Source organism: Cavia porcellus, unplaced genomic scaffold (assembly GCF_034190915.1).
Source record: "Cavia porcellus strain 051 isolate PalLab524CR breed Dunkin Hartley unplaced genomic scaffold, mCavPor4.1 scaffold_32, whole genome shotgun sequence".
Classification (NCBI taxonomy): Eukaryota; Metazoa; Chordata; class Mammalia; order Rodentia; family Caviidae; genus Cavia; species Cavia porcellus.
Genome location: NW_026947515.1, coordinates 24,655,086 through 24,681,205, shown reverse-complemented (window position 1 = coordinate 24,681,205; position 26,120 = coordinate 24,655,086). Strand labels below are relative to the sequence as shown.

At 51.6% G+C, this 26,120-nt stretch overlaps 2 protein-coding genes and 1 long non-coding RNA gene across 5 annotated transcripts in view; 2 read left to right on the top strand and 1 right to left on the bottom strand.

Moving 5' to 3' along the window:
- Positions 1-7,708: 7,708 nt before the first annotated feature.
- Rpl38 (ribosomal protein L38) lies at positions 7,709-11,633 on the top strand. Its single transcript, XM_003464865.5, has 5 exons — positions 7,709-7,854; positions 7,992-8,028; positions 8,144-8,204; positions 11,306-11,428; positions 11,565-11,633. The coding sequence occupies exons 2-5, from the start codon at positions 8,026-8,028 to the stop codon at positions 11,588-11,590; spliced, it is 213 nt and encodes a 70-aa protein (XP_003464913.2). The 5' UTR covers positions 7,709-7,854; positions 7,992-8,025; the 3' UTR covers positions 11,591-11,633.
- Positions 11,634-12,688: 1,055 nt separating this feature from the next.
- LOC106026482 (uncharacterized) lies at positions 12,689-14,951 on the bottom strand. The gene is made up of 2 exons (XR_001200110.3): positions 14,756-14,951; positions 12,689-13,441 (listed from the first exon to the last, which is right to left on the bottom strand). It is a non-coding gene; the product is annotated as an uncharacterized LOC106026482 (long non-coding RNA).
- Positions 14,952-15,001: 50 nt separating this feature from the next.
- Ttyh2 (tweety family member 2) overlaps positions 15,002-26,120 on the top strand; it is a 41,473-nt gene continuing 30,354 nt past the window's right edge. For 2 of the 3 annotated variants that reach the window (XM_013147064.3, XM_063242523.1), the window contains exons 1-2: positions 15,002-15,209; positions 23,083-23,255. In XM_013147064.3, coding sequence (XP_013002518.1) covers positions 15,081-15,209; positions 23,083-23,255 — 302 coding nt within the window. In that variant the 5' untranslated portion in view covers positions 15,002-15,080. The remainder of the gene's footprint in view (positions 15,210-23,082; positions 23,256-26,120) is intronic. The other variant, XM_003464905.5, reaches the window with a different exon arrangement.

Genomic DNA, 26,120 nt, shown 5'->3' with positions numbered 1-26,120 from the left:
CGCACCTGAGCATGGCATACATGCACATGTCTCCCTGTTTTTGCTTTTGTCAGGCAGGTCTCTTTGCTCTGCCCAGAAGGCCTCCATGTTTCTCTCTCTGCCTACAGAAAAATCACTCTTAGGCCTGGGCAAGGACTCCAGCACCTCTGCCCTCCAATATGGCGGAGATTTTACTCCAACTGAGACTGCTCGACCTGCTCTTATGCCTGAGGGGTCTTCTGATTCCCATTTTTGGGAACTCAAACCAGCTAAAGGGAAAAGGAGAAATAAATGGGAAGGGAGATGAGAAGAAGTGATGCCAAATACCCAAAGCAAAAAGCCAGCTGATCTCACAGGGATAAGGGAGTCAGTCAATGATGGCTGCTCTTTCTCTGCGGCCTGCTAGATTCTGACTCTGCCCACACCTTCCCACTGTGGCTTCCCCCAGAGAAATGCCTCTTGCCAGACAGTCTGCATGAAATCCCAGGCCACTCAGCCACAAATCAGCCTCTGAGTCCCAGTTCCAAACTCAGGACCATGCTAGGTTTGTGCAATCACCTGAGGTTACCATGTGGGGTTCTAGGGTCCCAGGTGGGGTCACACAGCCAGTGCCTCCCACAGGAGCTGTGGGGCTGGTTCAGAGAAGGACAGAAGATGAGCTGGACAGCTAGCCCTTCTCCCAGCCTGGAGGCAAGTTCCATGACCTGTGTCTATTCCTCTCCAGCTCCCTCTTCCTGGCACAGAGGAGGCAGTTAATAATCACTGTAGAATAAATGAGTCGACTTAAAGTTTGGCTCTACTCTCAGCAGCTCATGACTCAAATGAGCACTGGAAGAAGAGGTGGAAAACAGGAATTCCATGAGGCAGCACCCACACGCAGGTAGTGAGACACCCTTGTCCTCCAGTTACTTGCTATGTGACCTTGGCAGAGTCACTTAACCTCTCTGTTCTTCTGCGTTACGAGGTGATCACCAGTTCATCCTGCACCCCTGAACCCCACCTTGTCCACACCACACCCTCCATCGTGGCATCCTCTCCAGTGAGGTGGCACTGGCTCACACCTCCTGCCTCTTGGGGACAGGAGCAAGTCCAGGAATGACAGGCACCACCACTGGTCACAAGCACCTCCAGGAGCTCCAGCTTGACAGAGAGGCCACCACTCAGCAGGCGCCACTGCTGAAGCTTAAGGTCGCTTGGTGTCCATGCTAGGGACACTCTGTTCCTCATGATGTATGGACTTTAATTTCCCTGGCTTCGGAGTCGTGCCCCTCTTCTGCCTCTGGCCTGTCGGGGTGTTTGTCTCCCAGCCCCCTTCAGACCCTCTCCCCCGCCCCGTTTTTTAATTTGAAGCATCTGTCTGGAGCATCTGGAGGTGGGGACGTCTGCAGCACTGAATGCATTACACACTGACAGCTCTATTGATTTTCTCTTGCACGCTGCATAATGCAAGATATATACGAGCCGATAGGCTGGCCCCTGTCCCTTACTTTGAAGGACTGTGGCCTTTTCCCTTCTCACTCGAATGTCCCCTCACCCTGGCACATGTTGATATATAGGAGGGGCGCCTGTCCTTTAGCTCAAGATGGATTCCTCTCTGCCCCGTTATCACTCTGCTTACTGCTGGTGGATGTGGGCTCATCTATCCTTTTTGTGGGAGCAGATTGGACACCAGGGAAGCACAGCATGCAAGGAGAGGGGCTGGAGGGGTGGCAAGCAAGTTGAGGAGGTGTCATCTGTCAAGACCAATTCTGCTCACAGTAGAAGAGACTGGAGCTTTCTGAGGGGCCCTCGATGGCCTTGCCGAGCTCGGGGTGGGAGGATGCTCATGCTAAGCCTCCAGATCTTGCCTCAGACTCACGGCCTATGAACAGCCGCAGACGCAGCTGTCAGCTTGTGTGTCTCTGTCTCATGTGTCCTCTGCTCAGGCTGCAGAGTCAGCTACGGTAGCCTGACTCCTGGCAGGAATTAATACTCCCCTCAGAAAATCAGAGGCTTGCCAGGCATGGTGAGGCACGCCTGTAATCCCAGCACTCTGGAGACTGAGGCAGGAGGATTGTGGCAAGTTCAAGGCCAGCCTGAAATGCATAGTGAGATTGTGTCTCAAACAAACAAACACACGGAGGCAGAGATCTCAGGGGATTTGTTCCCGAGCGCTGCAGGCTGTGGAATGTGAACCCAGGACTGTCTGCCCCCAGGAAAGTTGCTCCTCTTACTCTATCCCAGTGCCTCCTGCAGGAAGACTACCCAGATCACAGCTACACACCTTAACTGCTCTTCTGCCCTGGTACCCTGGAGAACCTTCACGTGCCTGCCTCCCCGTTACACATGGATTACTAGAGTCCCCTTCCAGTCCCATGGGAAGAAGTACTTGCCCGTGTGTGGCCCTGCTTCTTCACTGCCTCTGCTACTCACTCATCTGTGAGTTCCCTGGAATAGGGACAGAGATAGGAACAGGATCTTACTTCTGTATCTCTGGCACTTGCCCAGGGCCTGGCACTAATCTGAAGCCACACAAAGATGCAGTGAATAGATGGTGCCATGGCGGAGAACGTACCCAGCACAGTGCCTGCTCAGCAGACGAAATCATCTCATCAGTGGGTACTGTTTGCTCTCTTGGGCATCTTAAAGGTGGGCTCACTGCTGCTCTCCACACACACAAACACTGCTGCCCGATGGGAGAGGAGTTCCAGATGCAGTGGGCACTGCACGGTGACAGTAACTCACCGCACTCACTTTAGCAGCCCAGACGGCTGAGCAGAGGCAGCCAAGCATAGAATCCTTTGAGCACCCAAGGCAAGGCTTTGAACCCACAGGGAAGGCGCACATGCAAATGGCCTCAGGGTGCAAAGACGGTGGCCTGTGTTCAGGTATTGGCTCAGAAAAGAACAGAGTTCAGCTGGCCTGGGCCCAGAGGTGACCTGGATACAGGCTCAGAACAGACTCCAGCTATGGAAGTAGCTCCCTGCTAGGGCACTTGCCTATCTTGTGCAAGGCCCTGGGTTCCATTCCCAGCACTGCAAAAGAGAGCAATTTTAATCAAGTAATTACAAAGTAAAATGCAAGCTCAGAATACTATAATACTATACTAATGAATATTCTCTTGGTTTTGGCCACATAATCCAGGGGAATTTCAACCCTCCTGGGGACGTTTGGAAATGTGTAGGGCAAACCTATGGCACACATGTCATTTTTCTTTTAAAACAAAAGTTCTTTATGTGTGAGTTAGTTTTGTTCTAAACTAAAGCCTTAGGATTGAGGTTTCATTGCAGTGTTGTCAGTCTGTCATAAATAAGTGGGTTTAGGGTTGCAGTTTGGGCACTCATCTCTAAAAGTTTGCCATCGCTGGTATAGAGGTGTTCTTTCTTTTTTTATTTTTTGTGTTTTCAGAACAGTGGGTTGAACCCAAGACCTTTTCACTGAGCTACATTCCTAGCATGTTTTGTTGTGTTTTCTTTTTTGTTTTGTCTGAGCAGAATCTCTAAGTAGTTCAGTTTGGACTTTGAATCCTCCTGCCTCAGCCTACATATTTAAACACAATACACAATAGCAATAATCACTTTGGGGAATTGGTACATGCATATCACATATTTGCAAACCCTTTACTCCCTTGTTACAGTTAAGAACTAAAATGTTCCCCCAAAAGCCTCATATACTGGAAGATGATTAGATCGTGGGGTGCTATACTCATCACTGATTTTTTTTTTTTCTTTTTGAGACAGGGTCTCACTATGCAGTTCGGGCTGGCTTGAGCTCACTTTATAGCCCAGGCTGGTCTCAAATTCACAACGATCCTCCTGCCTCAGCCTCTTGAGTGCTGGAATTACAGGGAGGCACCACCAGGCCTAGACTTTTTGAGTCTGGCTTATTAAATCTAGCTTGATGGTCTCGAGTTCCAACTTTTTCCTGCAAATGGTATGATTTCATTCTTTATGACTGAATAATATTCTACTGCATGTCTGTACCATTTCTCCCCTGCCACATTCATCTATTGACCAGCATCTATGATGGTTCCAGAGTCAGCAACTGTAAATTCTCCACCATACATGCAGGGGTGTGTGTCACTATTAGAGATGTTTTTGACTGTCACAATACTGAGGCCTGCTGTCAACTGGGGAGAGGCCAGGGATGTGACAAAAGTTCTACAGTGTTCAAAACACCCCTGCCCACCGCCTCACACAGTGCGCTCCGGTCCAGGAAAGGTATTTAGACAGTGCTGCACATGAGAACCCTTCTGGGTCTCACCAGCTATGCTTTGTGGCTTCTAGCTCTGCTGATCAGGACCCCAGGGTCCTTGAACTCTTTAGGGGTCGGTGGCTTGGGGTACCATCACCCCGCTGGACTCACCGTCTTGGGTGGTGAAACAGCTCCAGCCCGCTTGCCCGCTCCCTGCCTCCTTCCTCCTTCCTCCGCTCCTGCCTTTTCGAAGTTGCCAAATTCAGTGGGAGGGGCTGGGCTCCAGGCTCTGACCTGTTGCACACCTGTGAGTTCCCCAACCCGTATGAAGACTGCCCTGCCTCAGCCAAAGGCATGGCCGCCTGGAGCCCTCGGAGAGCAAACGAGCAGTAGAATAAGGAAAGCACTCCCGCTGACCTTTACCTTTTTTTGGATATGTGTAAGCATCCCAGCAGCCCTGGGGGAAGGACAGAGAAGCAGTCTACCTTCCCACATCCCCAGAAAACAGCTTCAGAGACAAGGACGAAGAGGTCACTCTAGTCGGGGAAGGCTCTGGGCCTGGAACCCAGGAGATGCCTGCAGTGACCTCGGACAGAGCCTACTGCCTCTCAGCCTCTCCTCCTGGACCCACCTGGACCCTGCTTGCTTTTCCTCTGGCCCCACAGAACTTCCCACCATTCCCAGAAACACCCACCATCTCCTGACCACAAGCAAATATCCCTCCCCTCCATCCTGCTGTTGAGAAGCCTTTCTGCCCAGCGCTCCTTGAAAACTCCTACTCATTCTGCATAGTCCAACTCCTGTCACCTCCTCCACGAAGCCCTCTGTGACTCTCTCAGAAAGAGTCAGACCTGCCTGCCTCTGGGCTTCGTTCACCCCTTACCCCTGGCTCACAGGCCAATGAGTGTCTAGGGCAGGAGTCGGGTTCTGTTCCCCCGGGGCCTGCCCTGTCCTGGTGCAAAGCAGGACTCAAATGTTGGCTGGGAGAATGGAATGAACTGAATGAGACCCAGTCTCAGAGGCCAGGGTCCTCAGGGCCTCTCAGCCCAGGCCGCAGCCATGCTACCCTTCAGTGCTCCTGTGAGAGGCAAGCTGGGCTTTTGGCCAGGGCAATGGTCCTGCGGCTCTGTCTCGGATGCTCCTGGCCATCCTCTGGTCTCCACAGCCAGAGTGGCCGCCACAGGCACACTCGCTCCAGCCCAGACTCTAGGCCCTGAGGAACCCTGGGCTCCTCACACTCTCCCCTCTCTGTGTAGGAGAGTGTGCTCCGGGGAGGGCTCCGGGCCCTTCGCTTCCCGCAGGCTCCAGTTGCCTCCTGACCCTCAGGACCACCCCTCAGAGCCGGGACGGATCCCCTCCAGGCACCCTGGCTCACCGTGCAGCAGCTGCCACTTCACTGCCCCCTCCCCAGGGAGCTGGCAAGGACCACCAGCACTTGAGCAAGTTTGCTTCTGTGTTTATTACCACACATCTAGGTTCTCTTAAATTAAACAGTTCAAGTGGGCGCGCATCTGTGTTTCTGGGAATGCTGCCAGCAAGAAGGTACGGCCCCTCCTCCTGCCCCCAGTCCCCATCTTGTTGGTCCTGTACTGGGCAAGAGGACACCAGTCAGCCATTCACTTGGCAATTAGCTTTTGAGCACATACTGTGTGCAAGACTCTGCTTTGGGCACATTAACCCCTCTTGTGCCCACCCTCTCTTCCCTTTCTCCCTCCATCAACCCATCCACCCCTTCATACGGTGAGTGCCACATCCATCTGGGGTCCTCTCATGTCAACCCAGAACACTGATGTATATACAACAGTGTTGATTCCAAGAGTCACCAAAGGAATGCTCAACACTGTGCTCTGATGAGAATGTATACAACACAGATGAGAATGTATACAAAGCATAGGTGGCTTTTGGAGGAGTGATTGCAATGAGTGACAAACAAGAGGGTCAGAGGTCAAGGGCCCCAACTGCAGGCAGAGCAGCAAAGCGAGCCAAAGGATGATTGAGCCAGAGTTCGGAGCTTGCAAGTCGGAAAGCACTGAGTGAGTTAAGAGGCTCTTGGTTTGCTTGAGAGTGGGGTTGTTTATGGAAGAGCAAAGGATAGAAAATAAGAAAAACAAGCATCCATTTGGGAGGGCAGAGGGCTGAAGAAATAAGTCTGACACATGTCGGGGTGTTCTCTGGTCAGGGCGCCCATGATTTCCAGAATACCCTCGGGTTCCAGACATCTAAAAGGAAGCTTTTGCCAATTAGCTTTCCCGTGGTTACGACTCAGACACATCCATACTAGCAGAAACATGGTTTGCCTTCTTTAAAAGACTCCAGCACAATTAGAGCAGTTTGTGAACTCTCTGGACACTTGGTTTATCCATTCTGCATTGCCAGCAGCCTTAGGCAGGTACCCAACCTCGGCTCCTTCCCAGGAGAAACAGGAAGGGAAACAACTTCAAAGTAGAGTTCACAGCCAAGTGATCTGTGACAATAAGCACAAGGCAATTACATTCCATTGCAGTTATTAAATTTGGGGAAAACAAATATAATATAACATAGACATGTGTAGAGAGGTTAAAATAAAATGAAAGTGGAGGATAGACATAAAATTTGATGACCACAGGTTTCACAGTGCCTGCCTTAAGAGACAGTATTACCTAAGTGGGGTAACAGTGCTGAGAAAGGTTGACACTGGCGATCTGGGGCTGTGAGGAGACCAAGGGGTAAAGGGAATTGCAGCTTCCCAAAGCCACTACCACCTTCCTGTGCAGCCAGCCTGTCCCCGAGCTTCACGAAAAAGTGGAGGTGGTGGGCAAGGGCTGGGGAATGTGATCAGGGCTTTAAGTCTTAGCCTGAGCATTGAGATTCCCAGGCCAATAAAAAACTACTTCCTGTGTACTCCACAGGCCACTACCATGGCAAAGCCAAACCCCAAGGGGAGCTCAGCAGATGCCAGCTACTGGAAGTGGTTACTTTCTTTTACTGCACACAAATGCATGAAAGAATGAGAAACAGCCGTTGGGATGGTGCCACTAAGTGGACAATGAGCAGGAGGGCCCTGTTGATCATATAAGGAGGGCTTTAAAAAGAGGAAAAAGCCAGGCATGGAGTCGCATGCTTGTGATTCCAGCACTAGGGAGACTGAGGTGGGAGGATCACCGGGAGTTCGAGGCCAGCCTGGGCTCCCTAGAGAGGTCCTATCTCAAAAAAATCAATCAATCAATCAATCGGAAAATGCGAGGAACATCTAGCAAGAGGTCCTCAAGGTGCCTAGCAGAGTCCCTTTTATTACATGAATTATCTGTGGATTCCAATACACAGGTCTAGTGAATTTCAAACAAAACTTAGTAAAGCCAAGATCAAGTGTTACAGGAAGAAGACAATGGTGAGCAGGGGAGCGGTATTTCGAAGAGGACAGAGAGACGGAGTCAGAAGAGGAGGAGAAAGTCCGGCGAAGTAGACAGTCCAGGGTGACCGTGACTTCAAAGCTGCACTACCAATTTACACCAGAGGGGGCAGAGCTACTGAAATTGGGAGCGAAAACGCATATAAGATTCTTGACTCTTTGCAGACACCGTAGCTAGTTCCCTCCTCTGGGAGGGTTTAACTGCCCGGAAACGGAAGCTTCGTTCTTTTACGTTGGCTTCGCTTCTCGCGGGTGGCTGTTCTTCTCTGGCTGTACGCGGGAAGAAGGGATAATCCAGGGCCATCCGCAGTCAGGTGCAGTTTGGGGGCCTCGGGTTTGCATCGAGGGTGCAGAGGGGGAGGGAGCATGACGGAGCCGGTTTTTCGGGGAAGGAGGGAAAGTGGGGGTCGCGGGCGGTGCGCTGTTAATATCGAGGTCGTGTTCTCCGCAGGTCCACGTCCGCACCATCCGAGCGTCTCGTCGCCATGGTGAGTAGCACCCCTTCTGGCACCCTTTACGAGGGTCTGTGGGGGCTGCAAGATATGGTCGTCTTGTGTCACTAGAAAACGTGAGTTTCTGGGCTTTGTTCTTCCCGTTTTCCAGCCTCGGAAAATTGAGGAAATCAAGGATTTCCTGCTCACAGCCAGGCGGAAGGATGCGAAATGTAAGTTCTTGCTCTAAAGGCCTAAGCGGAGCGGGTAAGCAGGGGGATAGATCCGTCGCTCTGGTGCGCAGACGAGTCCGACCTGCCGGCCTCGGGGCTGCTGCGGTGTCTCCGGCCCGGGCGGGGCGAGGCCGTGTGAGCGCGTCCCTGGCTGTCATATTCCCCCAAGAAAAACCTGTTGAGCAAATGGGAAGGGATGAAAGTGGGACTAGGGGCAACTCCTTGGTGTAATTTTGAACGTCCGGTTTTGTTATACATGCAGTGGATTCTTCTGAGTGGAATCCCATTACTGCATGAAAGTCAGACACACTGAGTTCAGTACTTAAGTGTTCTGTTCTGGACACTGGGTGAGCTGAGTACAGTGTTGACTGCAGTAAACTTTTTTTAAAGTTAACCGGCATCTGCTTGTGTTAGTTTTCTGGCTTGCAAATGAAGGAGAAATGGAAGTAGTGGATCAGAACTATAAAAGAACAGGTTTTCACTTGCAGATCGACTTCTGCGGCCCATGTTTTATTTTTTACACCAAACATGGGAAGGAGCTATGGTCTTTTGTTCATGTGAAGGGATATTTAGAGGTGTAGGTTTATTAATATCAGGAAGTCTTGAGTCAGCATTTTTCTACTAAATGAGATACCCTTTGACTTCTTTCATATCATAGATATATCTTTCAAAGAAGCAGTTGGTTTACGGTAATTTACGGTTTGGGCTGGCGTGTTAAATTCTACTGTTTCTAACTAAGGGTCATAGGCAGGGAGAATCTTTGAATGACCTGTAGGTTGAGGCCAGGGTATGATTTTGCCCCTAGTACTCCAAATAATCCATTGTTTTCTATCTTGTGGTAAGACCTGACCCATAGCTGTGGGGACAGCTGGTGGTGGAGTGCTTACACACATGCAGTTAGCAGGTCAGTTTTAGATCCAGCCATTCAGATACTGCCTGTTCAAATGCCTGCTCAGCCAGTAGATGGCTGTTTTCAGTAAGTAAGGTGTGGTAAATCCTTTCCTTCAGTTTAGTGGAGTGCTGTGATAAGATTGAATCTTGATTTTCTATCTCACAAGATTGGTGCAAAGATCAAATCGAATATTCCATTAAATCTCTTACCAGGCTAAGAAATAACAAAAAATCAGATTCCTTTGGGCTGTCTAATTAGGAACCTGGCTTCAGATGATGTGGCTTACAAAGGTGGGGGTCATGGTATCCTGAGCATAACGCATTCAGTAGTCGTCTGTTAAGCACCTTTTTCTTATTTACAGTATTTGGGAATGGGCTCTTGCTGTGTTGCCTGGGCTGGCCTTAGACACTTCTGCCCCATCTGTCTCCTCAGTAGTTGAGATTACCATCATGCACCAATGCATCCTGCTTTTTTTTTTTTTTTTTTTTTTAATCTTGATAAAATACACACATGGTTTACATTCTTGGTCATTGTCATCAGTGTACCTGTTACTGACTGAGATATTGACACCATCCAAGCAGTGCCATCTGTCTCCAGCGCTCCTACAAAATTGAAACCACCGTCCCTTAGACACTGAACTCCCCACCCGCTTGGCAACTGCCTTTCTGTCTCCAGATTTGCCGGGACCTGTATAAGTGGAATCATGGGGGGGTTAGACTGGCTGGTTTCACTTAGCATGGTGGTCTCAAGGTTCACCTGGGGGGTATTTGTCGGTTCCTGTGGGTGACACCCCATTTTGTTTGTTTATTTAGTAACTAGTGGGTTGCTTCCACTGTGAGTGTTGATGAACAGTGTGCTGTAAACGTGAGTGGGTGGTTGGTTGTTGGCATTTGTTTTCTGTGGTTCTGTAAATTGAACCCAGAGCCTCTCACACGCTAGGCAAATGCTCTTCACTGAACCCCCTTCCCGGCCCTCTGTGTAGATAGGCTTTCTGTTCATTTCCATTCTTTGAGGTTTACACCCAGAAATGGAACTACTACTGGCTGAGATATGGTAATGGTGAATAAATGTTCTTAAGAGACCTGTGTGTCTACAGAAGTGCTGTTCACCTTAGTTTTCAAGAATACACTAGCCATTAAGGACAAGCAGTGTAGTTAATGTTAGAATTCTAAAAAACTTAGCCCACATGAATAGATCCAGGTATCTGGGTATATTGAAGATTTGAGGGTAACCAACGCGTTGGGCAGGCTGTGAGCCCCACAGCGCTTCTGCTTCCTGTGAGGTATCTCATCTTTTTAGCAATGATTGGCAGAAAAGGAGTTGTGGATACACAATAATCTTGTGTTCTTCTGTGCAGTTAGGTGCTCTGTGCTTGTGTGTCTCATTAGGTGGTTGGGTTGAAGCCCCGGACACTTCACTGCATTTAGAATACTGAGTTGTTGGAAGTGTTTCTGTTGGAACAAGAGATTTGACTGTGTAATGGCTTGCATACTCCTGCGGAAGTGCACTTGGGCCTCTTTATCAGAGCTGTGATCCCAGAATAGACTTTAGAAGTAAAAAAAGACTCAGAAAACTATATCTTAGGAGAGGCTGCATATATGCCATATCTAAAGGAGTGAGATGGGTCGATACCCTGAAGGAGGAGCTCTGTAGTATTCCCCAAGTGTCAAATTCTGTGCAGAGGGGATTTAACTCAGTGGCATAAGCACCTGCCTTGCAAGCAGGCAGTCGTGGTACCGATAAAAATGAAAAAGACCAAAAAAAAAAAGTCAGTGCAGAGAATTGCTTTCCAGGAGCAAAACTCGAGAGTTCTTAATCCTAAAAGATAACCTAGCCCTCTTGTCTCCTTTCCCTTTTAAGAATTAGACTAGGTCAGTGCAGAACGCTGTGTGCAATGTTGTGTTCAGCATATTAAGTTCTTGTGTTTTACATGTAAACCTGTTAAAATTGAATACGCCCCAGGCTCTGAGTTGGTGAAGGGAATGTAGATTTCTGGTGCCAGTTTAATTTTGAAGTGGACAGTACAGAGAGATAGGAGCTTCACTTCTGGCCAGTGATTGTTGATTGGCCAGTTGCAGTCATGTAAGTGCCATTTTGTGTGTGTGTGTGTGTGTGTGTGTGTGTGTGTGTGTGTGTGTGTGTATAAAGCTTGTGAACCCTGATAGTCGCTTTCTGTGATGACAGTTGCTAATTCTGTACTCCTTGGCAGCTGTCAAGATAAAGAAGAACAAAGATAATGTGAAGTTTAAAGTTCGATGCAGCAGGTATCTTTATACCTTGGTCATCACAGACAAAGAAAAGGCAGAGAAACTTAAGCAGTCCTTACCTCCAGGTGAGTGAGCTCCTTCCTGTAGAAACTTAGTAACTTTTTAACCAGAATCTCATGTGAGCTCTCTGTAGATTAAAGAACAAAACTGGGACAGGCAACATGACTCAAAATGACTTCCATCATTTCTCTTTTCCTCTAGGCTTGGCGGTAAAGGAGCTGAAATGAACCAGCCAGACTGATTGAAGTACATTAAAAAGCTTCAAAAGTCTGATGTGTCCTCTCGTTTTAAAAATGGGCAGAAGGTGCTTTTTAGTAGTGGGGGTAAGGGGTGGGTTTTGGCTGCTACTTTTCGTGTCATGAATATGGGGCTTGGATTTCAACACAACACCATAAAAAATAAAAAGATGTGGCTAGATCACAGTGTCAGTGGAAGACCCAAATTTGGGGACCAGTATGCGCTCTTGAGCCTTAAAGGTAGTGAGGCTAGCGTGAGTGCCTTCTGGTGAGGGAGGAACTGCCACTGCTGGTGAGTAACTGCAGGGTGAAACCTTGCATCTTCGGGATTTAGTGGTGGTGGCGTTGCAGCTTGCATATACCCTGTTAAACTAGTCCTTAGATGCAGCAGTAGAACTTTTTTAGGCTGGCACTTGCATGGCAAAGGACTCCAAAAGAACCGTAGAGAACACAGGCAGTGTGTTGGCCTAGCATGTAGTTTGGGGACAGCCATTGTAAGTAATAGGAAATACCAGAAAGAAGGAGAAGGTACAGAGACCTTGGATGAAGACCAAGACCATTCTCAAATCCAGTTGACATTCAACAGAGAAACCCATTTCTCCAAAGATCAGAGCCAGCATCTAAAAGGTGGGCAGTTCTGTGGTAGGAATGGAGGTGTGGATGTTTGAACCCTGGCGTAGCCAAATCCAGCTGAATATGAGAGGACTAGCCAGGCCTGTTTGCTTGGGTCCTGGTGCTGGCAGTTGGTAACTGGATATCTTTTCTCCATTAATAGGGAAAATAGCCGTATTTAAGCCTCTGCCACTGGTTTACCAAATTAAATGTGCTAGTGTTAAGTTTTAAATAGTTCAACAACACTGTAAGCAAATAGGCAAAGTGGCCATCGGTTATGTTGGGACAGGCCACCAGGTGGCACCATGTTGCCACAGATAGTTGCCTATAAATAATTTAGAAATGGCTTTCACTAAAATCCATTTTAAGTGTTAAATACTGGGGTAGATTTATTTATATCCCTGCTTTAAAACAAAACACTGTATTGGTATTACATTAAGTGGCTAGCATTACTGTAATGTCACATGTACAAGGCAGTTCCAAATGTCATGAGTTTATTGAAAGATGGGGGCTTTGTTTACTCCAGGAAAAGTGACACATGGCTGGGGATTTAGCTCTGCAGCATAAGCACCTGCCTTGCAAGCATGTGGTTGAGCATTCAATCCCTGGTACCAAAAATATTTTTTAAGAAAGTGACACATGGGCCACTCAGTAGTTGGTGGCAGATACAGAAAATGTGTCTTTAGCAGCTTTCCAATCTTCCATTTAAACAGTTAGGATTCCCAAGGGAGACTGAATTTGTTCCTTTGGCTTTCTTTGTCCCTGACACATTGTCTAGAGATTTGCCTCAGCTCCTAGGAAACAACTTTGCAGGGATTTGTAGGGAGAAGGCTGCCTTTCCCACCCTGGCTTGTGCTAGCTGACTCCTGAGATTCCAATTCAGTGAGAATGGCTTGAAGCACTCCAGCAGGTGTCCTGTGTCCTTGGCTGACCTCTAGGGTAGGTGCTTCTGGGGAAGCAGAGAACTCATAGACAACTTTCAGTATTCTAAGTTGCACTGCAGTGCTGTAGCCCAAGGGGAGAGCCCTTGAAGTTAGCTGCTTCAAAGTCCTGCACAAGTCTGCGCCAGCTCCCTCTAGGCCAGGTCTGTCTGGAGTTCTTGCAGCAGATTCAAAGCCAGTCCGAAGGTGACTGCCTACTGCCTGCAAGGCAGATACCTCCCACTGGGACTCTGGTGTCTTGTCCTCTGATAGCTGAGGCACTTGTACAGGTCCATTGTGATTCAAAACTCTAGAGGAAAAACAAATGCTTGTAATTCAATGAATATTGGCTGGCATTGGACTCCTTCATAGCAAGGAGTGCTACTGACCTGGAGAGGGCAGCGGGGAGGTCTAGTTCCCAGGGGACTACCTGTGATTGGCCCTTGTTTGTCTCCCCAGTGAATTTCACCCTTTGGGTGAAAAGGCATAACAAATCTGACTTCCTCACCTTCAAAGCCTCTCCTATATTTAGTACACTGGTCTGCTGGATTCTCCTTCCTGCTGCTCAGACCTGGCATCAGTACACGCCAAACTTCACCCCTGCCTACCCCCGTCACAACTAACTCACCTGTGGGTTTTTTTGAGAAACATTTCTGGCCCTGGCTCAAAGCTCTTAAAAGCTAAATAAGCACCATGCAGCTTCAAAGCTGACCCTGTTTCCCTTAAGACACAGGGCAGACAGAAACTTGCATGATTATTACAATTCCCCAGAACAGTGCAGAAAAGTGCAGTTAGTGGAAGAAGGCCTATGAATGAGGGGTCCTCCGGCTCCCGGGCCTTCAGCCTAAGAGGGGAGGGCTGGGCTGGGCTGGGCTGGGCTGGGCTCGAGGGTGTGCCTTGCCCTCCCTCTGGGGACAGGACGTTTCCAGGGAGTCCTGACATCCTAGCTGGAGACACCTGCCACATTTCCTTTCTCACCTGTGGCCTCTCATCACTACACCACACTGGGCTGGCTGCCCTGCACTGTCTCCAGCCAAACCATTCCTCTCGTCGTCACCCCCTTGCCATCTCACAACACACCCTTTCTCCTGCTGGCCTTTACCTGCCCTTCACGTGCTTCCCACCTGAGCTCCTGGCTGTGTTCACACCAAGCAGTCCGCAGTTACGGGATGGGGACTCTGCTGAGGACGGTTGCACCCAGTAGTGGCCGTCTCACCCCCCAGCAGGCTGGCGCCTCACATGTGAACCGTGTCCGGATCCATGGAAATGCCATGCTCAGGAGCCCGGGCTTCTGTCTGCTCTCTTAAGGTCTCAACGTGCCCTTGGGCGGGCTTCCATGCTCTTCGGTCCCCATGCCCATCCTTCCCACCCTGCCCTGGGACACTCAGGCTCTTCCTCCAGGATGCCAGCCTGTGTCTTCTTCCAGGAGGAACTAGGCCACCTCTCTCAGTCCCCAAACTCTGGGTCCCAACTCCAGGTGCTGTGCCGTATGGGCAGCATCGTTAGCCACTGGAGCACCTGAGTCAAGAGCTATCCCGTTTCTCTGAGTCCACATGGTTTCCATAGTGGACGCTCGAATGAAGGACTAAGGCTAAATCTAGACGGAGTGCCCAAGTCCACTCACCTTCTCAGGCCGTGACTGCTACTTACTATCCTTGATTTCCCATAAGACACTGTAAGAAGCCCGGGCACTTAGAGGCTGCACTCACTTCTGCTCCTTTCGCCCATTGGCCCAGACACCCCAGAACAGAAGGTGCCGACCTTTGGCCGGAGGGTGGGAACTCAAGGGCGTGGCCTGGGGCGTTACCTTGCCACGGAGGGGCGTGTCCTGGTCTAGGGGCGTGCCTCAGGCCTCGGAGGGGCGTGTCCTGGGGCGGCGCTCAGCGGCGGCTCCGCTCGGTGGCAGCGGTGGAGGCGGCCGCAGCGCCGGGCTGCGCTGGGGCTGAGCCATGTCGGCGGCGCGCGTGGACTACATCGCGCCTTGGTGGGTCGTGTGGCTGCACAGTGTCCCGCATTTCAACCTGCACCTGCAGCCGGTAGACAGCACCTTCAGCCCCCGCGACAAGAGTTACCAGGAGGTGAGCCGCGCGCCCCAGACCCAGGCCACCGCGCCCTGCGCGCAGCTCCTAGCTCGCAAACTTCCCGAAGCCTGTTCGCTTTCCCTTCTTTCCGCTTTTTCCCGCGACTCCTGGCCCTGCGGCCCTTCCTGGAGGCGCCTCGGTGTACGGGGACACAGGGAACCTCGGAGTGGCGCGGACGCCGGGAAGGGAAGAAGGCGGGAGGCCGGGGCTCCGGGCTGCGCCGGCTGGGGGCGTTTGCGTCCGGTGGTCGGGAGCTCCGAGAGGCTCCCCGAAGTTTTTCACCTTCCTGAGTTCCATCCTGGGACGCTCTCTTCCCTGGCAGGGTGGCCTGGCAGAAGTTTAAGCAAAAATGACTTGAGACTCCCGAGGCTGGTTCGGGGCTCCCAGCGTCCCTCCTCCGAGCCTTTGCCTGCAGGGTGTGAGGTGCTGCCAAGACCTCGGCCTGGGCCCCTGCTGGAAGGTTGTGGAGCTGGGCAGACAGCGTGGGTGACTTCCCCTGTACTTACAGGGGACCCACAGCCGCTTGTGTTTCTTTCTGGGAAAGAAAGTGGCCCCAGGTCTGCCGCATCTCTTACCATGTCTTGAGTCCGCACCCACCCACCCCAGGGCTGACAACCAACCTCCTCTTTGTCCTCTGCTTTAGCCTGAGCTGCTCCATCCTTGTGTCTCTCCCCACCAGCTCTCAATACTTCTAGGCCTGGAAATTTCGGGATCTTGACTTCTTGTCCAGTCTTCCCTCAACCTTTCTTTGTCCCGCCAGCACTTCTCTCCAAGGTGTCTGCACCCCGACCACCCTGCCAGACAGAGCTGTGGTCTCCCAGCCATACTGGGTGTGGCTGAGCCCACCCCGGCCCATTTGAATCCATTACCTCCCTCGGATCAAAGATTCAGGGGTGGCAGCCCAGGTTGGGGCCCATTTTTTCAGAGCTGTACCCAACTTGGGACTTTGGCCCTCGCAGCCTCTGCTTACAGAGTCAAGGCTCTGACCTCTAGATCTCCCTGTCTGGGGCAGCAAGGCCAAGTGAGGTCTCGGGGAGGTTAAGCCTGGGAGTCAGTCACCCGTGGGCCTCTTCCCTTTTCAGGCTTTGCAACATCAGGGCTCCGTCAGATCCCTGAGCAGGTAGCAGTGCCAGTAACCAGGAGTCTAATAATAACTCTTAGTGCCCTGGCTGCCTTCAGGCTCAGGCAGTTGGTGCCTGCTCTTCCAGGAGTAGGAATTAGACCTTTCCTGCTCTTGGTGAGCTTGCAGAAGGCATCCCAGTGGGCTCTTTCCCTTCTGTGTCCAGCCAGAGGAAGGCTGTGTTCCCTGAGAATGGGCTGCCTAGGGATAGCTCCAGGGGATCTTCCGCTCCCAAAGAATGCTTAAAAAGGGGCGGATGTGATTTCAGAGACAGCTGTGTTTTGGAATGGGTGCCTCAAACCGTCCCCCTTGGCCTCAACCCTATTGTCCTCTTCTCCGTTGGAGGAAATCTAAACCCCCTGCTGGGTGCAGGGACCCCTAAGTCTGGGAAGCATTGGAAGGGCATTCCCTGGCCCCTGTGGCGCAGAACACAGCACCTGTCCTGCTGGCAGCTGTGGCTGGAGGGCTCTGAGCCCACCCATTCCCAGTCCCAGGGACAGGTGGCAGTTGAGCCAGCAGGACCCACTCATAACTCCCTCCCACCCCCAGTCCTGGCCTTGACACCTTTTGTGGTGGGCTCCCAAGGATGTCCCCTTCCAAGGCCCCTGGTGCTATCCTGCTCCCCTCCCACCCCACCCCCACCCTGCTGGCCCTGCTGGGTGGAGGCAGAATACTGAATGGAAGGCAGGACATTAATCTGGCTTTGAGTATTATTTAAGGCCATTCCTATTTTAGTAAGTTCCCCTGTTGACTGACCACCAGTCTGCTTTCCTCCTGAACCCCAGTCGTGGCCAGTCGGGCAGCAGGTCAGTAAACGGCGTGGATTAAGCACCTTCTGCTATCACCTCAGTATGCAGACTTGATTGGGGCCATGTACCAAGCCAGGCCTGGGTGACCATGATGCCAAGGCAGCAGGCCTTTGGGAGCAGTGGCTGTGGGACAGCTTTACACCGCTGTGGCAGCAGTCAGGGAGCTGAGATGGCGACTTTGCCATCTCATAGCCAGGTTGGATTTTATTTCTATTATTGTGGAACCATGGGCAGATGTCTTAGCCTCTCCAAAATTCACTGCTTGCATCTGCAAGTATTAAATGAGATATTGCACATGGCACTCTTAATACAGAAGGTCCCACAGCACATAATACACCCCATGATAGAAATCATTAGGTGGTGAGCCTTGAAGCTATGTGATGAGCACAGTGCTCAAAGGGAAAGGGAGGAAAGCGCTTCAGACCCTGAGGGGGGAGATGCCAAAGGGCTTCAGTTTATAGCTCACAGGTTCAAACAAACCGGTGCAGGCTTGTAGGGCGGTGTGTGTGCACACAGGTGTGTCAAAGACTAAGGGAGATGGGAGCAGATGGGGCCAGGTCTCAGGCAGGCCAGCGACTGGCTGCCTTATGGCTGCAGGGGGTCTTAGGAGAGCAGAGGGGCTGAGAAACAGGTCACCAGTGAACTGAAAGGCCCTGAGCAGGTTTTCTCTCCCAGGACCTCACTGAGGAAGTAGAGGCCTCCTTAATTTTGGGGTCTCTGGGGCTGGTGGGAGCCCCTAGTTCCTCCCATAGCTGATCTTCTGTACCCTCCCTCCACACACACACACACACACACACACACACACACACACACACACACAGTGAACCTGAGCTCAGGGTCTTGGGAAGGCTCTTTGGGCTGCCTGCATCCTCAGCTTCTTTGGGAGGGGAGGCAGAAGGGAATCTTCCCGCCAGCTAGGGTGTGTGTCTAGGGGAAGAAGCCACCAGACCTTCCCGCCTTTGACAGGCCTGGGGGATTGGAGAGGGAGGGTGGTGGTGCCTGAAGGAGGAGAGCCCAGCCGGCCAGCTATCCTTTGGGCAGTGTTGGGGAGAGCAGAAAGGGCATCTGGAAGGAAGTCCAGCTGTGTCTCTTTGAACAGGCCAACTCAGTTTCCTCCTTCCTGGAGCATTAGTGTCATAGTTCAGCTGGGGGGAAAACCAGACAAGCGGGGAGCCCAAGCTCAAGCCAGGATGTGTGTGTGTGTGTGTGTGTGTGTGTGTGTGTGTGTGTCCACTTCCATCTCTCCTTGCCCTGAACCAGGAGTCTGCTCACTCTCTGGGGCGTGTGTCAGGAGATAAAAGGAGATGTTTTCATTTTTGTATTCAGGCAAACGTTCTCCTGTGCCTCTTGGAGTACCTCGGTTCCTAGATTTCCCCCAAGAGACCCAGGCTGGAGGAAGGGCGGAGCAGCAAGGCGCAGGTCTGAAGAGTGAAGGCCACACTGCGAGCCCGCCCCTCTGCGCGAGCTGTGGTTGGGATGAGGGAGCCCCATTCATCCCGTCTGGCACTGAGTCACTGTCACCCGACAGTCATGCTAAGTCTGGGAGGGGAGTTAGCTCTTCCCAGATGGCCTAGATGGGGTCTCCCTGAGCCTGCACCCCACCCCTGGCCTCACCCGGAGGTTAGCCCAGCACTCATTGTCTCCGAGTGACAGAAGCCCAGTGCAAAAGCCCCCAGGGACCAGAACAACAGGCAGTGCCACTCATGACACCCCCATGCCCCAGGGTCCTGAGCTGTTTGTTGGTCTCCACACTGGGTTTCTCATCACCAGAAAGAATTAAAGGGGCACTAATGTGGGTGTTGGGAGGTGTTGGTGACCTCTGGATAGCAACAGATGGTGGGTGATGTGAGAGACTGTCCTTCCTAAGCTCTGTCCATCAAGCAAGAGTCCCTGTGAGCAGAGCTCCGCTTCCTGCCGCACCCTCCTCCCTGTCCCCAAGGTTGCTGTGCACATGGGGACCAGGGTTTTCATTAGCAGCAGGAAAGTAATTGCCCATTGGAGAGCAGTGGGTGACCCCGAGTTGGCTGGTTGCTGGCCTCCTCCCCCTCCCTTTCCTCCCTTCTCTCCTCCTGTTCCCTTTGCCTGCTCTCTGCCTGTCCCACCACCTGGACACCTCCAGTCCTCCTTCCCAGGAGCAGAGGCCAGGGTTCTGGAGGCAAGCAGCCTCCAGAAAGCCTCGGAGTCTGGGTTACTCTGGCATCACTGCGCCTTCCCGTGCTGGGTACGTTATCCATGACCTAATTGAGGCCAGCTGCCCAGCCTGGCGTGGCCCCAGGCCACAGAATCCCAGGCTGCTGGGGAAGAGTTGGCTTGCAGGAGGTCAGAAGGCAGGAGCAGACTCCTGGAGTCTGAGGTAGAGACCTCAGCAGCCACCGGGACTCGGCAGAGGGTAGGCTTGAAGAAACTGAAATGGCTCCAACCCCTGATTCTGGGGGATTTTCCTTCTGGGTAGGAACGCAGGATGGATTAAGTGGCATTTCCTTTTTGGACAGAGATCAGTGGCACTACCCTTGGGACAGTAAAGAGTCACTGAGGGAGGTGGGGGTGTTAGCTGGGCTGCATGAGAAGCCCTCTTGGGGTTTCATTACTTTTTATAAATTATTAGGAATAACTTACACAAACATGCACAGTCTGAAGCATGTATCCCAATGAATTGGTGTGTGCGGCACCATCCCATCAAAGGGTACGCTATTCACACCTCTACTGCTGTAGTAAAGCTACTCTGGTCTTATACTTCATATAAATTAAACATGCAGTCTACTGGTTTGCAGTCCTCATCACTGTGCCTGGAGATTCATCTACTGTATTATGGGGAACGGTTTTCTTTTGTGGCTGCATAGTATTCCATTCCATGATTATAAACACAGCATGTGTCTTGTCAGTGAGCTTCTGGAGTATTTCAGTAGTGAACAGTTGCTGCAGTGGACTCTGACGTGTGGAGCTTGTTGGAAACACAGCCCTCCTTTCTGTGGCGATAATGGGTCATAGTGTGTGTGTCACCTAGTGGTTTGCAGGTTATTCAAGGGTCCCTGGGTTTCAGCAGTGGGGTGCCAGGGCCTGTGGTGGCCAGGACAGCATTTCCATCCTCCAAGGCACAGTGTGTCCGGGGTTTGCTGAGCACATCAGTTTGAAGAAAAAGCCAGGCTGCTGGGGAAGTGGAGAACTTGTGCCGCTTTGGTTCTGTGCTTCCCTGGCTTGGCGTCCGATGCGTCAGCTAGAGTTCTGATGCTGGCGTTCAGACCTGTGGCTGGGAAGCTCCTGGGAGCTGTCAGCGTCGCAATTAAAGGTCGAGTTGCAGCGTGGTGATCTTTGTTTCAAAAGAAGCGGCCTTGGGCCCCCACCTACCCTGGCCTTCACCTTGGCCTGGACGCCTGGGCCCCCCAGTGAGCCTGGAGGTTGGTGGATGGGCTGCAGCTTCCCACTGTCTCCTGGGGTCCCTGCAAGTTACCGGTCATGCTAGCGAGTGGTCCCAGAAGGCATAGTGTCAGTCCCCGCCCTCCTCAGAACCACTGTCTTCCCAGCTGCCTACATGAGGGTGGTGACCCAGGGGCACCTCTGAAGTGCATGCCCCAGGCGGGTGAAAACCACATTCATTGTCAGACCCATGTGCCCCATCTGGGCTGCCCTCTCCGGGCTGTGCTCACCACTTCCAATCATTTGCCCCTAAGACTGAGAAGCTTATCCATTGAGGTGACCATAGAGAGCCCAACTCAGGAGCTAGTGGCTCCTATGGACGTCCCCAGTTCTGTACTGTGTCCCCTGGAAAATGACCAAAGGGCCTTGGGCATCAGCTGCTGACCTCTGCGTCAGGCTGGCTCTGTGTGTGCCCCATATGTGGTTTGTCCCCTGTCCGACCTTCTGGGCCTGCAGTCTCCCCACACTGTGGACTGCCACCAGCATCCAGGGCCCCTGACACAAGCTCTCCGCACCGGGGTGTGGAAACAAAGGCAAACGGGGAGCCACTCAGGGTCCCCTGGGAAGCAGGGTAGGCTTTCTGCTCAGGAGCCTGACTTAGATTTGGGGTTAGCCCCGGCTCACAGTCACCAATTCTGGGGCCATCTGGTGTCCATCTGGCCGAATCAAGAGATTAGAGGACATGGCAGGCAGGTTGGGGGCTGGGTACCAAGGCCTCTTGGCAGATAGCTGCTGCCCTCGCAGGACCCTGAGGTGCTGGGTGGGTCTGAGAAGGCACCTCCTGTCTCCTGAGCTCTGTTTTGTAGCCCTCATTGGCTCCTAGATCAGCTGTCCTTTGCATGATGTAGAAGAAGGGGTGGGGCACGCCTTGCGCATCTTAGCTTCTGTACCTCCTTCCCAGCTCCTCGCCCAGCCCCCCAGAAGGAGCTGGCTGCTCATGACTGGATGCGAACCTAGACTGAGCACATTAGACTTTGGCATAGAGTGGCAGCAGCCTTGCCACCTGCCCCACTTGGTACCTAAGGCATCCTGCCCAAGCCATACTTCCACCCAGGCACGCTTGGCTGCTGTTCCCTGTGGACATCTCCCTTGGTAGCAATGACATATGAATGAAAAAATACAACAAATGTTTACATTTTAAAAAGCTAGTTACAGTAAAAGACACACTGACATTGGTCCTCCTTCAAAATCCTCCCTGTCTTGTAACACATGGCTCCCTTCTGTCTTTTTCATTTTCATTTTTATCGGTACCAGGGATTGAACTCACGACCACCTGCTTATAAGGCAGGTGCTTATGCCGCTGAGCTAAATCCCCAGCCTTACATGGCTCCCTTCTGAACTGTTCTGGAAGTCTTCTTTCTCGAGTGTCTTTAGTGGCACTGTCTTGGTTGCCTTAATATCCTGATATGATGGGAAACATTTTGGTTTTGGGGAAGAGAGAAATTTCACGGTGCCCGGTACAGTGAAGAGGTGGGTAAGAGCACACTGCACATCTTTATTAAAAGGTTTTTGGCACAATAGAGAGACAAAGAAGAAAAGAGGCCTTTATTGCCAGCACTGGAGGGCTGCAGGAGAGGCGAAAGAAAGTACCCCTGCCTGCCAGAACAAAGGAGCGCAGACACATTTATCACCTGTGGCCAGGGGAGGGTCTGGCAAGGGGGTCATCTTAGTAGCAGACTGGAGGTTACTTTGGCGCATGCGGGAGCAGGGACAGGAAGTCCATCCCGAGGTGAGGGGAGAAAAAGAAGAAGAAAGCTGTTGGTTTTGGCCCCTTTGCCTTTTTGAACCAGCACCATGGTGGCCTGACAGAATACAAATAGGGATAAAAACCCATCTCTTTGGGGCTGGGGATTTGGCTCAGAGGTATAGGTGCCTGCAAGGTCAAGGTCATGAGTTCGATCCCCAGTACCAAAAAAAAAAAAATCTGTCACTTTATAAGCCTGCTTTTTCATTCAGTGGGGCATGGCAGTAGCAGTTGTATTTTTTATCATACCTGGTAAAGCCACTTTCCAAAGAGGACCTCCAGAGCTGCTTCAAAATGTTCAAAGAGCAATGGAATGAATACCTTCAAAGTAAGGGGAGTTATTTTGAGGGGCTTTCCTGAGAGCATGTCTTTTAGTATAATAATTGTTTTTAAATTTAATCTTTCTGTGCATATTTGCTCACCCTTTAGAGTGTCACTGGTAGCCCTTGGGGGGCACCCCGCCTCCTTGTAGGGTGGCTCAGAGCTTAGCCACGGGCAGGGCCTGCTCCTTAATCCTTATCCAGGTGTAGAAGCTGGAAACCAGGGCTGGGGGCCTTTCTCCTGTCCTCTACACGGTGTGAGCCCTCCTGCTCCTTCTCCTCACCCTCCCCTGGCAGTGTTCCCAGGCCTGGAGCTCTAATCAGAGAGGAAGGGTCAGTGCAGGCAGGAGCTAGGGTATGCGGCAGACACTGACCTCTCCCAGCTGCGCCCAGGCCCAGGACAAGCATTCCCGGACTCTCCCCGCTGCTGGAGCCAGAGCTCAGCCCAGCCTGTGTCTTGCAGTCACTGCTGCTCCTGGGGCTGCTGGCTGCCGTCTGCCTGGGCCTGAACCTTGCCTTCCTCGCCACGTACCTGGTATGCGTCTGCTGCTGCCGGCGGGACCACGCGGTACAGACCAAGCAGCACAGCACCTGCTGCATCACCTGGACAGCAGCAACGGCCGGGCTCGTCTGCTGGTGAGTGTCCCTCCACACAGCTGGGGGCAGCCATGGCAGGCCCAGGAGCAAGAGTCACCTGCTGGGGCCTGCGCTCTCTGTGTTGCCCATAGTCAGCTATTTCTGTGCCCTCGGCCAGCCCCAGCTGCTTCTCAGCTGTATGGCCAAGTTCTTCCAACCAAGGAGAGCAGACGTGTCACCAAGATGCCTGCCCAAGCACTGAGATTCAGATGCCTGGGGTGGGGGCGGGGATCTCCCTAAACAGTGCACCCCTTTACCCACTGTGTCCCTGTCCCCTCCCAACTGCCAGCCAGCCTGGGCCAGCAAAGCCAGAAGTCTGGTGTGTACCCAAGTCATTTCCATCTTGTGAGATCAGGAACTTCTAGTGCGTCAGGCGGCTGTCCTTCTTTGCTTTGGCTGAGGAAGTGATGATTTCTAGCACCATGTGACAGTCGTGCTCCTTGGCCTGCGCCACAGAAGTGTCCACACGTGTATCTTTGCTGTATGTTTCTTGTTTTTATATCTGCAGAGGCTCTTCCCAAAGCCTAAGATAAGTGTAGTTCAATGGTTGAGTGTTTACCTAGCATGTACAAGGCATTGCGTTCAAGCCCCAACACTGAACAGTGTGAAGTGTGGGTGACTGGGTATGGTGACACATGCCGGTAATCCCAGCATTTGGGAGGCTGAGGCAGGAGGATGCCCACAAGTTCGAGATCAGTCTGGGCTACAGACCAGTCTGATAGTATAGTAAGACCCTGTCTCGAAAAAGAAAGAAAGAAATGTAAAACTTCAGGGTCCCCCCAAGGTGCTTCTGGGATGCAGCCCCACTTGGGGTGGTGGCGGGGGTTCCCTAAATAATTAGCGTTAGATCTAGAGCATGGGAACACAGACTGTCCATTCCAGGCCATGAGTGGCTGCAGAGCTCACTCTCTTCTGTTAGAACACATCCAGGATTGCATCCACCTGCAGCGTGGGGCTTGCTGAAGCTGGAAGAGAGCTGGGCCACGAGCTCATGGCAGGGGCTGGGGCCGGCAGACCGCATTGGCGCTGCCCATAAGAGGTCTCGGCCAGTTGGGAGCACAAAGAGCAGTAGAGGAGAGTCTGAGAGCTGACTGTGGTATCTAAAATCCTCCTCCAGAGAACACACACTGAACATGTAGAAGGAAGAGTGGGCAGGAAGTGGCAGGACCCCGTGGGCATGCTGCCAGCCCTGCTGGCTGCCCAGGGAACCCTGGCTGTGCTGTGGGACCCCGGATGAGGAGTGAAAACCACCACGTGAACTGTGGAAGGCAGGTGTTGCTAGACAGCTAGTGGATGTCTGGCCTCATAAGCCGATTGTACATTGAAAATAGCATAATATTGTCATTAGAAATAGCGTTTAATCCACTGAACAGTCTAGGTTAGCCCAGCCTGTCCCGCCTCTCCTTGTTTGGCTCTGGGGATTGGACCTGGGGCTTTCACACTGAGCTACATAATTTTTGTTTGTTTGCTCCTTTGTTTTTTTGGGACAAGGTCTTGCTATGTAGTTCAGGCTGCTCTTGAACTCACTATGAAGCCCAGGCTGACCTCAAACTTGCAGTGATCCTCCTGCCTCTGCCATTCAATGCTGGAATGATAGGTGTGTGCCACCATGCCTAGCGCCCATTTTTATTTTGTATTTTAAAATAGGGTCTCACTAAGTTGCTCAGGCTGGACATAAACTTGTGATCTTCCTGCCTCAGCCTTCCAAAGTGCTGGAATTATCGGGGTGCGTTACTGTGCCCACTTCCATCCTACCTTGAACAGGCTCAAAATGGGTATATCATCCTGCAATTAGGCAGAATCATCAAACAATAAAGCCTGTTTGATAATAAAGTGCCAGCTGTGCCATGTAATTAATTGAATGCCATTCGGGGAAGAAATAGTTATTACAAGTACTTCCATAACCTCATTAAGCTGAAAAACCATTAAGTTACACCATCAAATTTTAGGAACTATATGTATTTTGGAGCATTGGCTTGGGAACCAGGGATACAGTGGCCCAGTGCCTGCCTGTCAGGTGCAAGGTTGAATTCAATTTCCAGTACAAAAAAAGAAAAAGAAAAAAAAAATGGCTTGGGAAGCAAGGCGTGGTGGTGCACACCTGTAATTTCAGCACTTGGGAGACTGAAGCAGGAGGATTGCCCTGAGTTCAAGGCCAACCTGGGCTACATAATGAGTTCCAGAGCAGCCTGGACTGCACAGCGAGATGCTGTCTCAAAAAACAAAATAAAATAAGAGATTGGGAGGGACCTCAGAAGGGGCGTCAGTCCCAGTAAGTAATGATTGCATGTAGTCTGTACAGAACTCAAGGCAGAAGAAGTCTGTATGGCTGGATTTGTTTCACAGTATTCTAGACACTTATCCCAGGCAAGAGGGCCAGCAGTAAGGCAAACAGGCACCAGGTCTGCCCTTGTGGTCTTGGAGTTCTTGATCTCTTGGGAGAGAAAGAGAATAATGATGCGGTAGAGGAAAAAAACATAAAGGCATAAGGTTGGATAAGCTGTCCTTCTGACTAGGCATCCTAGGGCCAAGGATTTCCAATCCACAGGATGAATAGGCACTAACTAGACAAAAGTGGGGGCAGAATAGGAGGAAATACTTCTAGTCAGAGGCAGGATGAACAGGTGCAAAGCCCTGTGGCAGAACGTTATATGGAGCTAAAAGAAGCCAGTGTAGCTAGAGCAGACAGCAGGTGAGAAGGCTAAGGGTTTAATGGATAGAAGCAAGAAGCAGCCATTCAAGGCAGACATCATAGTGTGACAATGTGAGAACACAGAGGGGCAGCTGGGACCCAGACCATCCAGGAGCTTCTGGGCTGTGTTAGCGATGTGGGTCCTGAAGAGCAAGGCTTAGAGATCAGCCAGG

Excerpts from the sequence above, each read along its gene's own strand:
- Rpl38 (XM_003464865.5), top strand. Across the intron at positions 8,205-11,305 it reads CAGGCGGAAGGATGCGAAAT|CTGTCAAGATAAAGAAGAAC; the intron begins GTAAGTTCTTGC and ends ACTCCTTGGCAG. Across the intron at positions 11,429-11,564 it reads TAAGCAGTCCTTACCTCCAG|GCTTGGCGGTAAAGGAGCTG; the intron begins GTGAGTGAGCTC and ends CTTTTCCTCTAG.